The sequence below is a fragment of the Elephas maximus genome, chromosome 3 (genome assembly GCF_024166365.1).
Source record: "Elephas maximus indicus isolate mEleMax1 chromosome 3, mEleMax1 primary haplotype, whole genome shotgun sequence".
Lineage (NCBI taxonomy): Eukaryota > Metazoa > Chordata > Mammalia > Proboscidea > Elephantidae > Elephas > Elephas maximus.
Genome location: NC_064821.1, coordinates 3083424 through 3096775, shown reverse-complemented (window position 1 = coordinate 3096775; position 13352 = coordinate 3083424). Strand labels below are relative to the sequence as shown.

General features: G+C 56.3%; 1 protein-coding gene across 1 annotated transcript; it reads left to right on the top strand.

Annotated features, from left to right (window-relative positions):
- The first annotated feature begins 11257 nt into the window (after positions 1-11257).
- LINGO3 (leucine rich repeat and Ig domain containing 3) lies at positions 11258-13062 on the top strand. Its single transcript, XM_049876288.1, has one exon. It carries the CDS (start codon positions 11284-11286, stop codon positions 13060-13062), a length of 1779 nt encoding a protein of 592 aa, XP_049732245.1. The 5' UTR covers positions 11258-11283.
- The last annotated feature ends 290 nt before the right edge of the window (positions 13063-13352 follow it).

Sequence of the window (13352 nt, the reverse complement as noted above, 5' to 3'; positions counted from 1 at the left end):
CCAGAGCAACTCAGGAAGGTTTCCTGGAAGGTGTGGAGAGTGTAAGGCCTGGAGCAACCCAGGAGGGTTTCCTGGAGGAGGTGGGGGAGGATGTGAGACCTGGAGCAGCATGGGGGCTTTTTGGCAGGGGTGTGGAGGGTATGAGGCCCAGGACAACCCAGAAGGGCTTCCTGGAGGCAGTGTGGAGAGTGTAGCATGTGAGGGATGGGAGGTGGAAGACATAGGGTCTCTGAGTGTGGGTGAGGCAGGATTAAGAGGAGGTTTGGGGAGCAGGGGACTGTCGTCAGGAGTCTGGGCATGGGGGTGCTGTATTGCCTGAGTCCCCTCTGGGCCGAAGCAGCAGCTGATCAAGACAGGGTCTGTGCTGGGAGAGCCCAGGCTGAGCCCTGCTCACTGCCTGGATGATGTGGGGTGACAGGAAGGGGCCTCCCTCAGCCGTCTCACCCGCTGTTCTGTTCCCTGACCCAGCTGGTGACTCCCAGCAAATGACCTGCCCTCTCTGAGCTGCAGTTTCCTGGCATTTAATAAGGACTGTCCCACGCAGGGTTAATTAGGCATCATACTCCCAGCGCAGTGCTGTGCTGGCACGAACACCTGGCAGTCATCCTTACCATTGCTGCTATGACACCAGCTCTGCCTTGGCCCCACTTGGCCTCAGTGTTCCCATCTGCAGAATAGGGGTGGCAATGCCTGTCCACCCCCAGATTAGCTCTGGGATCTGTAGGTGTCTTGCTGAGTGGGAATATAAAGCAGATCTGGAGTGGCAGTTTGATTTCTCTTCCCACAATGCTGTCATCTCAGGCACCCCTGACTCACCCTCTAGTCACCAGGTAGAACCTCCCGGAGAACTCTGCGATCAGAGCTCAGCCCCAGGTGGGCCTGAGTGAGCTGCCCACCACTGTGTGTCAATCCTAGGCCTCGGAAAAGTGCCCTCTGTCCAGTAGGGCTCCGGGATTTAGTGGAAAGGAGCTGGCATTGGACAGGTTCAATTGCTGCCCCTGTTCAGCTGAGCTGGGGGCCACCCTGACCCTCAGTCTCCTATTCAGAATGGGCTTCATCATTTGCACCCCTCAGGGCTGGGCCAGTGAGGGAGCAGCCATGGGATAGTAGGTGCTCAGAAAGTGGTTCCAGATCCATGGCCCCACCTACAGAGGGCAGCTGACAGCTGACAGCCCCCAGGCACAGGCTGGCATAGAAAGTCGGTCAGCAGGCCCCCAGCCTCCTGCCCAGTTAGTGGGGACCTCACAGCAGATGGAGGATAATTAGGGCTTAATGAATTGCCACGGATGAAAACCCCAGGAGGGCCCGGATCTAGGACAGTAGATGCACCATACCTGGGGGCCAGGCAGCATGTCCCCAAAAGTGGGCCTCGGAGGGCTGGGTGCTGCATGGGACTGGGCCGCGCCTCCCACGTCCTTCTTAGAAGCTTAAATGAGGGGCCCTTCAAGGGACCTGCAAGACCACACTTCCCTTGCTCCTCCCGCCCCAGATTGTGGGCATTGGGGGCTGGAGATTTAGAGCGTGCGTGGTGGGTGACCTGAGAGACTGCTGGGTGCCGGGGGGCTGCAGGGGGCTGCAGGGGGCCAGCTGCCAAGCTCCCTAGCATCTAGCTCCCTGCTCCTGCCCTCCCTGTGGGCTCAGCTTCCGCCCCCAGGGGACCTGCTCATCTCCTGCCCTCAAAGGGGACGGGATGCTGTGGCAGATGTGGCCTGTGTCCTGGAGAGAAAACTCCCCCTCAGACTAGTGGAGGAGGACGGAAGGGCCAGGGCAGCCAGGAGCGGAGGCAGTGAGCAGCCCCCCTAGGCAGGCCCGAAGGGAGCCGGGAAGACCCCAGCCACTCTCTCCCTCCTCCGTGGGCTGAGCTTCCTGGCAAATTAGTCCAGAAAGCTAAAGAGGAAGGCAGCTAGGGGCATCAGGGAAAATGGGTTTCCCGGGCCTCGCCATGCTGGACAGATCCTGGTGGCACAGAGGCTAAGAGCTCAGCTGCTAACCAAAAGGTCAGCAGTTCGAATCCACCAGCTGCTCCTTGGAAACACTGTGGGGCAGTTCTGCTCTGTCCTTTAGGTCGCTACGAGTGGGAATTGACTTGGCAAGGGGTCTCCTAGGTGGGTCCCTGCACTTCGGCTGATGTCAGGCCCCCCAGGAACTCAGCCCCTTCTATCCCAGTCTTCCAGCCTCAGGAGGCAGGCCTGAAGCTCTCAGAATAGCCTTCTCTGACCTCCCTCATCCAGACTGCAAAGACCCTGGCTGTACTGGCTTCAGGACAACATACATTCATGACCTCACAGTTCTGAGGTCAGGAGTCCGACAGGAATCTCACTGGGCTGAAATCAAGGTGTCAGCTGGTTCCTTCCGGAGGCCCCAGGGACGAATCATCTCCTGACCTTTTGCAGCTTCTAGGGGGCCCTCGTTCATTGGCCCGTGGCCCCTTCCTGCGTCTTCAGAGCCAGCAGCAAGCATCTGCCAGTCTCTCTCTCTCTCTGCTTCCATCTTCACGTTTTTCCTGACTCTGACCCTCCTGCCTCCCTCAAATAAGGACCCTGGGTACTAAGTGGAAGGTTGGAGATTCAAATTCCACCCAGAGGTGCCTGAGAAGAAAGGCTGGGTAGCCTACTTCTGAAAAATCACCCTTTGAAAACCCTGTGGAGCACAGTTCTACTCTGACACACAAGCGGTCACAGAGTCAGAGTCAGCTCCCTGCCAACTGGCAGGGTCTGGGGGTGGGGGAGAATGGGGGTGATGGCTACTGGGTCTGAGCTTCTTTTTGGGGTGGTGAAAACGTTCTGAAATTAGATAGTGGTGATGGTTGCTCGCCTCTGTGAAGGTACTAAAATCCATTGAATTATAGATTTTAAACGGGAAGAAAACACGCCCCATGAAGGCCGGGCCAGCTGCCCCCGGCGCCCAGCTCGGTGGGGTTTAGAGAGTGAAGCTGAAACCCGGTGTGCAATCAGGTGGGCAGTGTGTACCCGTGGGCTGGCCCCCACCCGCAGGGACCACGGCCGCCCCTGCAGCTGGCCTGGCACCCGGCCTCCGTGGCTCCTCCTGCATCGTAATGAGCCTCTGTCCTTGGAACGTGTCATCGTCCTCGGGGTCATACCACATTCACCAAACGTCCCCGGGCCCCTGTGGCCAGGCAGTGGACACTCCTGAGGCCGCAGCCTCAGTTGGTCAGATAGCGGCCCTGGCCTCGAGGGATGGCCCCTTGTGGGGAGAGGAGGCGGGGAGGTGCCACCAGGAGCAGCCCCTGCTCCAGCTTCCACCCGAGGACAGTGGCTTGCCACAGGTCACGTGGCTGTGGTGTGGGACCCAGTCGGTGACCCTCCCTCAGTGGCCCACTGTCCCCTCCCTGCCACGTTTCTCTGTGCCTGCCGTGCCTCCTGCTTATTGTCCTGTCACCCATGCCAGAATGTGGGCTCCTGAAGAACAGGGAAGGTTTGCCCTCCTGACGCACTCGCTGCCCCCAAAATGTTGGCGGTTCGAGTCCACCCAGAGGACTCGAAAAGCTTGGTGATCTACTTCCAAAAACTCAGCCACTGAAAACCCTCTGGAGCTCAGCTCTACTCTGACACACATGGGGTCACCAGGTGTCGGGGTCGACTCGATGGCAGCTGGTTTGGTTCTTGTGACAAATTCCCAGTATTTGGAACAGTGCCTGAGTGAGTGAAGGAGGGGCGTGAATGACACAGAACCAAACAAGCACAGACCTAGCATATAGGAAGCGCTGGAAAAACATTAGGTAGTGGCACAGGTGAGCCTCTCCTTTTATCTCTGAGCCTCGGTTTCCCCATCTGAAAACTGGGCCTGTGGGGTCTGCTCTGGAAAGCACTTAGCACAGGCGTGGGATTCGGGAAGCCCTCAGTCCACCTTAGGGAACTTTATCTACAGGACACCCTCGGGCATGTGCACTCACACGGCAGGGCCCCATGGGCGGTGTGGGGCCCTGCTCCAAGGCTAATGCACCCTCACTCAGAGCAGGAAGCGGGTCCCCAGGGTCGGGACCGAGGACACCCTCCTGCCCCATCCCTGCAGCCCACACTCCCGTGAACTAGGCAGGGCCTTGCTGACCCTAAGCCTCCCGTGAAGGTGCTGCCCAGGTGCCTGGGAGAAGACGCTGCTCCACCAGGGGTGGCTCCAGGGCCTCGCAGCTCTGCCCGGTGACATGGGGTCGGCTCCTGGGTCCCCAGAGCCGGTAGGAGCCAGCGTCCCATGGAGACAGGCATCCCTCAACCCAGCCCTGGGAGAGTGTGGAAGGAACACAGGATGTAGGGTCCTGGGTTCTAGTCCCATCAGGGACAGAATGGGAGAAGATGCAGGACCAAAGTACCCCCATCAGGGACCAGAATCCAGGCCCCCTCACCTCCCAGCTCCCTGGCCTCTGACCCCATGCTGAGGCCCAGGGCTCCAGGATGAGAAACAGGCCCAAAGAGGGTCACTCACCTGCTCGGAGCCCCCAGCCCTTTATTGCCTGGGAATCTTGGCTGCAATCCCCCCGTGGCCCTCTACCCGGGACCCCCTCCAGTATGATTCCCAGCTTCCCGGGCCTGGCCAGGATCAGGGAAACTGAGGTTCAGAGAGGCCACACGAGTGCCTGGAGCCACGGGATGATTGAATGGGCGTCCCGGCGGCAGAGTCGAGCTCCCCCTTTCCCTTCCAAGGACCAGGCTATCCCCCCGCAAGTTGGTGAGGGGACCAGATGGAGAGCGGGAGCATCAGAAGCTTCAGCCCAGCTCCACACTGCCCTCCTCCAGCGCCCTGTGTACGAGATGACAGGGCTGGACCACGGGGAGAGGTGAGAGTTCAAAAAGTGTGTCACAGCGTGCGTGTTCCCCTCTGGGCACTGAGGGATCAGCTGGCCTCTCATCGCTGGAGTAATTATAGGGCGAGAGCACAGAGCCACGCCAAGGACTCGCCTCCCAGCTTTTTGACAAGCAAGGTCTGGAGAGGGTCCCCTTGTCATCTGCTAGCTTTCTAAGACTGTATCACAGCCGCTGTGACCCGGGGAGTCCTGACCTCCAGTTACTTGAGAACTGCCTTCGTGAGGTTATCCACGCTCTGCAGGAAGGATTTTTTTTAAACACTATTTTATTATTGGTGAAAATATGCAGAGCAAAACCTTCACCTGCGTGTCTGTAAAAGGAGCCCCATGGTGTTGCACACAGTGAATGCAGTTGGCTGCTCACCAGAGGCTTGGAGGTTCACGTCCACCCGGAGGTGCCTCAGAAGAAAGGTCTGGTGACCTCCTCCTGAAAAACCAACCACTGGAAACCCCATGGAGCGCAGTTCTACTCTGACACACGTGGGGTCACCGTGAGTTGGAGTCCATTTGATGGCAACTGAGTTTTTGGTGCCCGTAAACATAACCCTGTTTGCAAACAGGTTTTTCTTTTGTTATGTTAACGAGGCCATACCAGAGTAGGGCAGTCCTAAGCCTGATCCCTTGATCTATATAAAGAACAGAATAGATACAGAGACACACACGGGGAAGACAGATGTCATATGACGATCGCCTACGGCTCAAGGTACCAAGTAACCTCCGGGGCAGCTGACAAGGAAGGAACCGACATGGCTGAGACCCTGATTTGGGCTTTTAGCCTCCAGAACTGCAAAACCAGAAACTTCTGTTCTTCAAAGCCCCCTGTGTGTGTTATGGGAGCCCTGGTGGCGCAGCAGTTAAAGAGCTCAGCTACTAACCAAAGGTCGGAAGTTCGAATCCACCAGCCACTCTTTAAAAACCCTATGGGGCAGTTCTACTCTGTCGTGTAGGGTCGCTATGAGTCAGAATCAACTCAGTGGCAATGGGTTTGGTTGTCTGGTTGGCTTGTGGTATCCGTGTTGTAGCGGCAGTGGGAAACCACAACAGTCCCTCTCTCTTGGTAAGTCAGAAATTTTCCATCCCCTTGACACTCCCCACCATCTTTCCCCGGCTTTATTTTTCTCCGCTTACCACCACGGACTTGCTACGGCTGCTAAGCAAAAGGTTGGCAGTTAGAATCCACCAGGTGCTCCTTGGAAACCCTATAGGTCAGTTTGCTCTGTTCTGTAGGGTCGCCAGGAGTCGGAATCAGCTTGATGGCAATGGGTTTCTTTCTTTTTTTTTTTTTTGGTTATTGCCTTTTAGTTTCAGGAAGGCTGGTGTGTTTTATTCCTCGCTGTGTTGTGGCACCTGGAGAATGCCTGGCACACTGTCTTTGTATCCCCCAAAGACTCTCTTCAGGTCCTCCCCCAGTGCCTGTGAACGTGACCTTGTTTAGAAACCATGTTTTTGAAGATGGTGTCAGTTACCAGGACCAGTTGCTGGAGCTGATTCCAACTCACAGCACCGCCATGTGTGTCAGAGCAGAACTGTGCTCCACAGGATGGCCGGTGGCTGAGTTTTCAGGAGGAGATCACCAGGCCTCTCTTCTGAGGCACCTCTGGGTGGACTCAAACCTGCAACCTTTTGGTCAGCAGCTAAGTGTGTTCACCGTTTGCACATGGCCTACCATCAATTAAGTTAACAGGAGTAGGGTGGTGTCCTCATAAAAGAAAGAGACAGAGGCAAGGCGGCCATGTGAAGACAGAGTCAGAGACTGAGAATACCCAGGACTGCTGGCAGCTGGAAGCCGGGAGAGACCAGGAAAGATCCTCCCCAGAGCCTTCGGCAGGAGCACGACCTTGATTTCAGACTTGCAGCCTCCAGAACTGTGAGAGACTGCATTTCTGTTCTTACAAGCCACCCAGTTCGTGGTACCTTGTTACAATAAGAAACCCAAAACCAAACCCATGGCCGTCAATTCCAGAAGAGAACTGCCCCATAGAGTTTCCAGGGAGCGGCTGGTAGATTCGAACTGCCGACACTTTTGGTTAGCAACCGAGCTCTTCAGCGCTGTGCCACCAGGGCACCCCTTGTTAGAGTGTAGGAAACTATTACACACGCTTGGTCACTGTTGCCCAATGACTGCGTGAGCGAAAGCAGGGGAACCGGTGTCACAGTGTGTCCAGGTAAACCAGCTGACTCCTCAACTCCCGCTCACGGCGCCCCCTTGTGTGGCAGAGTGGAACTGCGCCCCACACGGTTTTCTTTTTCTTGTTTTAATAATTTATTTTGCTGTGGTCTTTGTTGAGAATATACACAGCAAGGACACACACCAGTTCAACTGCCTCTGCGCGTACACTTCGGTGACACTGATTACGTTCTTCGAGTCTGCAGCCGTTCGCCTTCTCCTTTTCTAGGTCGCTCCTCCCCCGTTAATGTAAACGCACTGCCCGCTAAGGCTCCTAGCCGACCTTCTGCGTTGCTGTGGTCACCTTGATCCCATATAACCATCAGGTTTTCAATGGCGGATCTCTCAGAAGCAGACCATCAGGACTTTCTCCTAAGGCACCTCTGGGTGGACTCGAATCTCCAACCTTTCAGTTAGCAGCTGAGTGTGTGAACTGTTTGTGCCACCCAGGGACTCCAGCATGTACAACCCCCCCCCCAAACTAAAGCCCGTTGCCATCGAGTCGATTCCAACTCATAGCGACCCTATACGACAGAGTAGAACTGCCCCATAGGGTACCCAAGGCTGTATCCTTTATGGAAGCAGACTGCCATGTCTTTCTCCCGAGGCGTGGCTGCTGGGTTCGAACTGCTGACCTTTCAGTTAGCAGCTTCCACCACCGTGTCACCAGATCGTGTACAAACTCTCCCCCAAATGGCATAGGGTTCCTCTACAGCCATAAGCGAGCAGTCCCCTGGGGCTCCTCGTGTTCCTTTTCACCTTCAATCTTCAAAAGGGCCCAGGGAGGTGGGAGTCGCCCTCATGGACATCCAGCCGGAGAGAATGTGCGGTCCGTGTTGAAGCTGAAATGGGCCAGGGAGGCCTGGGGGGCTTCCTGGGGGCTTCAGCTGCCAAGATGCCAAAAATAGCCAGCCAGCACAGGGGAGGCAGCCAGGCAGAAGGGACTGGGCAGCTGCTATCCAGCCACCAGCTGGCTGCTCCCTCTCCCAGCCTGGCTCCTGGAGTCTGGGCTGCTGTCAAGCAGAGTAGGGGGACTGGGGGACCAGCAGGCCACTGAGGGCAGCTAGGTTTCATCCATCCCTCCTGGCCTCCAGAACCCTAGGTATCTGGCCCATGACCCTTCCCACTGCCTCTTCTGCCCTTCCCCTCACTCACTCTGCTGCAGCCTCACCCCAGGGCCTTTGCACGGGCTATTCCCTTGCCCAGAACACCCTTCCCCCAGGACCTCCACGGGTCACCCTTTAGGCCTCAGCTCAAATGCCACCTCCTCACAGACACCTTCCTCTCCTCTGACCTGTCACCTTCCTCTCCTCTGACCTGTCACCTTCTGTCCATCCATGCTGCCACCCTTCAGAGCCCCACAGACTTGCTGCTTGGTTTTTAAATATGTTTTTTAAATTTCATTGTGATGAAAATTATACATAACGAAACATAGGCCATTTCAACAATTTCCGCATGTACAATTCAGTGACATTGATCACGTTCTTCAAATTGTGCCACCTCTATCGCTCTCCTTTTCTCTCGGTCATTCCACCACCTTGAACAAAAACTCCACTGCCCCCTAAGCAAACCCCTGTCCCTCTCCCTCCCACCCATTATTGTTAGGTGCCGTTGAGTCGGTTCCCACTCACAGCGACCCGATGTACAACAGAACGCACCGCTGCCCGGTCCTGCACCATCCTCACAATCATTACTGTGCTTAAGCCCCGTGTTGCAGCCACTGTGTCAATCCGTCTCATTGAGGGTCTTCTTCTTTTGTCCTGACCCCTACTTTACCAAGCATGATGCCTGTTATAGATTGAATCGTGTCCCCCAAAAGTGTGTCAACGTGGTTAGGCCGTGATTCCCAGTATTGTGTGGTTGTCCTCCATTTTGTGATTTTCCTTTGTGTTATAAATCGTAATCTCTGCCTGTGGTTAAGAGGATTAGGGTGGGATGCAACACCCTTACTCGGGTCACATCCCTGTTCCAATGTAAAGGGAGTTTCCCCGGGGTGTGGCCTGCACTGCCTTCTATCTTACAAGAGTGGAATTGCTGAGTCCATAGGTATTTGTGGTTCAGAGGTATAGTTCTTACCTTCTATGCAATGACATGTGCATAGACCTGAAGTTAGAAAACCAAAACGGAAAGACGCGCTCGGCATTTCTCATGCTAAAAGAACTGAAAATAAAATTCAAGCTTCGGGTTGCAATATTGCAGGATTCTATGGGCAAAATCTTGAATGATGCAGAAAGCATCAAAAGAAGATGGTAGGCATACACAGAGTCACTGTACCAAAACAAATTGGCCGATGTCCAACCATTTCAGGAGGTAGCATATGATCAGGAATCAATGGTACTGAAGGAAGAGGTCCAAGCCACACTGAAGGCGTTGGCAAAAAACAAGGCTCCAGGAATTGATGGAATACCAATTGAAATTTTTCAATAAACAGATGCAGCGCTGGAAGTGCTCACTCATCTATGCCAAGAAATTTGGAAGACAGCTACCTGGCCAATCAACTGGAAGAGATCCATATTTGTGCTCATGCCAAGGAAAGGTGATCCAACAGAATGCGGAAATTATCCAACAATATCATTAATATCATACACGAGTAAAATTTTGCTGAAGATACTAAAAAAAAAACGGCTGCAGCAGTACATCGACAGAGCTGCCAGAAATTCAAGCTGGATTCAGAAGAGGACGTGGAAAGAGGGATATCATTGCTGATGTCGGATGGATCTTGGCTGAAAGCAGAGAATGCCAGAAAGATGTTTACCTGTGTTAAAAAGTAAAGATGTCACTTTGAGGACTGAGGTGTGCCTGACCCAAGCCATTGTATTTTCAATTGCCTCATATCCAAGTGAAAGCTGGACAATGAATAAGAAAGACCGGAGAAGAATTGATGCCTTTGAATTATGGTGTTGGCAGAGAATATTGAATATACCATGGACTGCCAGAAGAACAAATCCGACTTGCATGAAGTAATGTCAGGAGGCTTCTTAGAAGTGAGGATGGTGAGACTCCATCTCACATACTTTGGACATATCAGGAGGGACCAGTCCCTGGAGAAGGACTTTGTCTTAGTCATTTAGTGCTACTGTAACAGAAATACCACAAGTGTTGTTGTTGTTAGGTGCCGTTGGATCGGTTCCAACTCATAGTGACCCTGTGCACAAGAGAACCAAAAACACTGCCCGGTCCTGCGCCATCCTCACAATTGTTGCTATGTTTGAGCCCATTGTTAATCCACCTCGTTGAGGGTCTTCCTCTTTTTTGTTGACCCTCTACTTTACCAAGCATGATGTCCTTCTCCAGGGACTGATCCTTCCTGACGTGTCCAAAGTATGCGAGGCGCAGTCTCACCATCCTTGCTTCTAAGGAGCATTCTGGTTGTACTTCTTCCAAGACGGATTTATTTGTTCTTTTGGCAGTCCATGGTATAGTCGATATTCTTCACCACAATTCAAAGGCATCAGCTGTTCTTTGGTCTTCCTTATTCATCCACAAGTGGATAGCTTTAACAAAGAGAATTTTATTTTCTCATGCTCTAGTAGGCTAGAAGTCCGAATTCAGGGCGTCAGCTCTAGGGGGAAGGCTTTCTTTCTCTGTTGGCTCTGGAGGAAGGTTCCTGTCATCAATCTCCCCCTGGACCAGGAGCTTCTCCACGTAGGAACTCTGGTTCCAAAGGATGCGCTCTGCTCCCTGCACTGCTTTCTTGGAGGTCTGAGGTCCCCAACTCTCTGCTTGCTTCCCTTTCCTTTTATGTCTTGTAAGCACTCAGCTGCTACGAAAGTTCAGTGGTTTGAACCCATCAGCTGCTCCACAGGAGAGAGATGTGGCATCCTGCTTCTGTAGGAGGACAGCCTTGGATACCCTATGGGGCAGTTCCGTCCCATCCTATAGGGTTGCTGTGAGTTGGAATCGACTCGATCACAGCGGATTTGGGTTTTTATGGTATGCAGGAGACCTGGGTTCGATTCCTGGCCAATGTGCAGCCACCACTGGTTTGTCAGTGGGGTTTTTGTGTTGCTGTGATGCTGAACAGGTTTCAATGGATCTTCTAGACTAAGATGGACTAGAAGGAAAGGCCTGGTGATCGGCTTCTGAAAATCAGCCAGTGAAAACCCCATGGATCCCAGTGGTCCCATCCAAGCATCCCTTTGCTCTATTATAGGCCCGGTTGCTGTGAGTCGGGGGTCAGCTTGTTTAGACTAACAGGGTCCAGGTGGGGTTGGGGTGGGACTCTGATCTCACACAGCCCCTCACCCACAGGTGCCCAGGAGGATGGTGGTGCGGCCCTAGGCCCAGGCTTCGCACCATGACCTGCTGGCTGCACGTCCTGAGCCTGCACCTTCTGCTCCTGCCCGTGGCCCCGCCACTGGCCAGGGGCTGCCCTGCCCGCTGCGAGTGCACTGCCCAGACACGCACGGTGGCCTGCCCGCGCCGACGGCTGACTGCGGTGCCCGACGGCATCCCTGCGGAGACGCGTCTGCTGGAACTCAGCCGTAATCGCATCCGCTGTCTGAACCCGGGCGACCTGGCCACGCTGCCGCAGCTGGAGGAACTGGACCTGAGCGACAACGTCATCGCACACGTGGAGCCCGGCGCCTTCGACAACCTGCCACGCCTGCAGGTCCTGCGGCTGCGTGGCAACCAGCTGAAGCTCATCCCACCCGGTGTCTTCACGCGCCTGGGCAACCTCACCCTGCTGGACCTCAGTGAGAACAAGCTGGTCATCCTGCTGGACTACGCCTTCCAGGACCTGCGCAGCCTCCAGCGGCTGGAGGTGGGTGACAACGACCTGGTCTTCATCTCCCGCCGGGCCTTCGCCGGGCTGCTGGCCCTGGAAGAGCTGACTCTGGAGCGTTGCAACCTCACGGCGCTGTCGGGAGAGTCGCTGGGCCACCTGCGGGGCCTGGGCACCCTGCGTCTGCGCCACCTGGCCATCGCGGCACTGGAGGACCAGAACTTCCGGAAGCTTCCGGGGCTGCTGCACCTGGAGATCGACAACTGGCCGCTGCTGGAGGAGGTGGCGGCTGGCAGCCTGCAGGGCCTCAACCTGACCTCACTGTCCGTCACGCACACCAACATCACTGCCGTGCCGGCAGCCGCGCTGAGCCACCAGGCGCACCTGACCTGCCTCAACCTCTCCTACAACCCCATCAGCACGGTGCCGCGCGGGTCCTTCCGCGACCTGGTCCGGCTGCGTGAGCTGCACCTGGCCGGGGCCCTGCTGGCCGTGGTGGAGCCCCAGGCCTTCCTGGGGCTGCGGCAGATCCGCCTGCTCAACCTCTCCAACAACCTGCTGTCCACGCTCGAGGAGTGCACCTTCCACTCGGTCAACACGCTGGAGACGCTCCGGGTGGACGGCAACCCGCTGGCCTGCGACTGCCGCCTGCTGTGGATCGTGCAGCGCCGCAAGACTCTCAACTTCGACGGGCGGCTGCCGGCCTGCGCCACGCCGGCCGAGGTCCGCGGGGACGCGCTGCGCGACCTGCCCGACTCGGCGCTGTTCGAGTACTTCGTGTGCCGGAAGCCCAAAATCCGCGAGCGGCGGCTGCAGCAGGCGGCGGTGACCGCGGGCGAGGTCGTCCGCTTCCTCTGCCGCGCCGAGGGCGAGCCGGCGCCCACCGTGGCCTGGGTGACGCCCCGGCACCGCGTGGTGACCGCCGCCAGCGCCGGGCGGGCGCGCGTGCTGCAGGGCGGCACTCTGGAGCTCCGCGACGCGCGGCCGCAGGACAGCGGCACCTACACCTGCGTGGCCAGCAACGCCGGCGGCAACGACACCTACTTCGCCACGCTGACCGTGCGGGCCGAGCCGGCCGCCAACCGGACCCCGGGCGAGGGGCGCAACGAGACGCAGGCGGCCGAGCGCTTCCCGCTGGACCTGACCACCGTCCTGGTGTCCACCGCTATGGGCTGTATCACCTTCCTGGGTGTCGTCCTCTTCTGCTTCCTGCTGCTGTTCGTGTGGAGCCGCGGGCGCGGGCAGCGCAAGAGCAACCTCTCCGTCGAGTACTCCTTCCGCAAGGTGGACGGGCCGGCGGCCGCGGCCACTCAGGGCGGCGCGCGCAAGTTCAACATGAGGATGATCTGAGGGGCCCCGCCGGAAAAGCCAGATCCCGGCCGCGCCCGTCCTTGCTGGCTTGTCTTTCTTACCACCTATGCATTGTCCGCAGGGGCGGCTGCCAGTCGGCTCTCGGCAGAACTTCCCTTTTTTTGTAGAGACTCAACCGCAGGACTGTGTTTTCTTTAGGACACATCTTTTGCAGTTTCTCAAGCGTTTTCTAAAGGTTACGCCCCGTGTCTTTCCGCCCTGCCCCTGGGGCCTAGTTGCTGAGCCGGGTTGGGGGATTGGGCTCCCTTCTACCAACCCAGGGTGGGGTG

Excerpts from the sequence above, each read along its gene's own strand:
- LINGO3 (XM_049876288.1), top strand. The coding sequence starts at position 11,284 with ATGACCTGCTGGCTGCACGTCCTGAGCCTGCACCTTCTGCTCCTGCCC.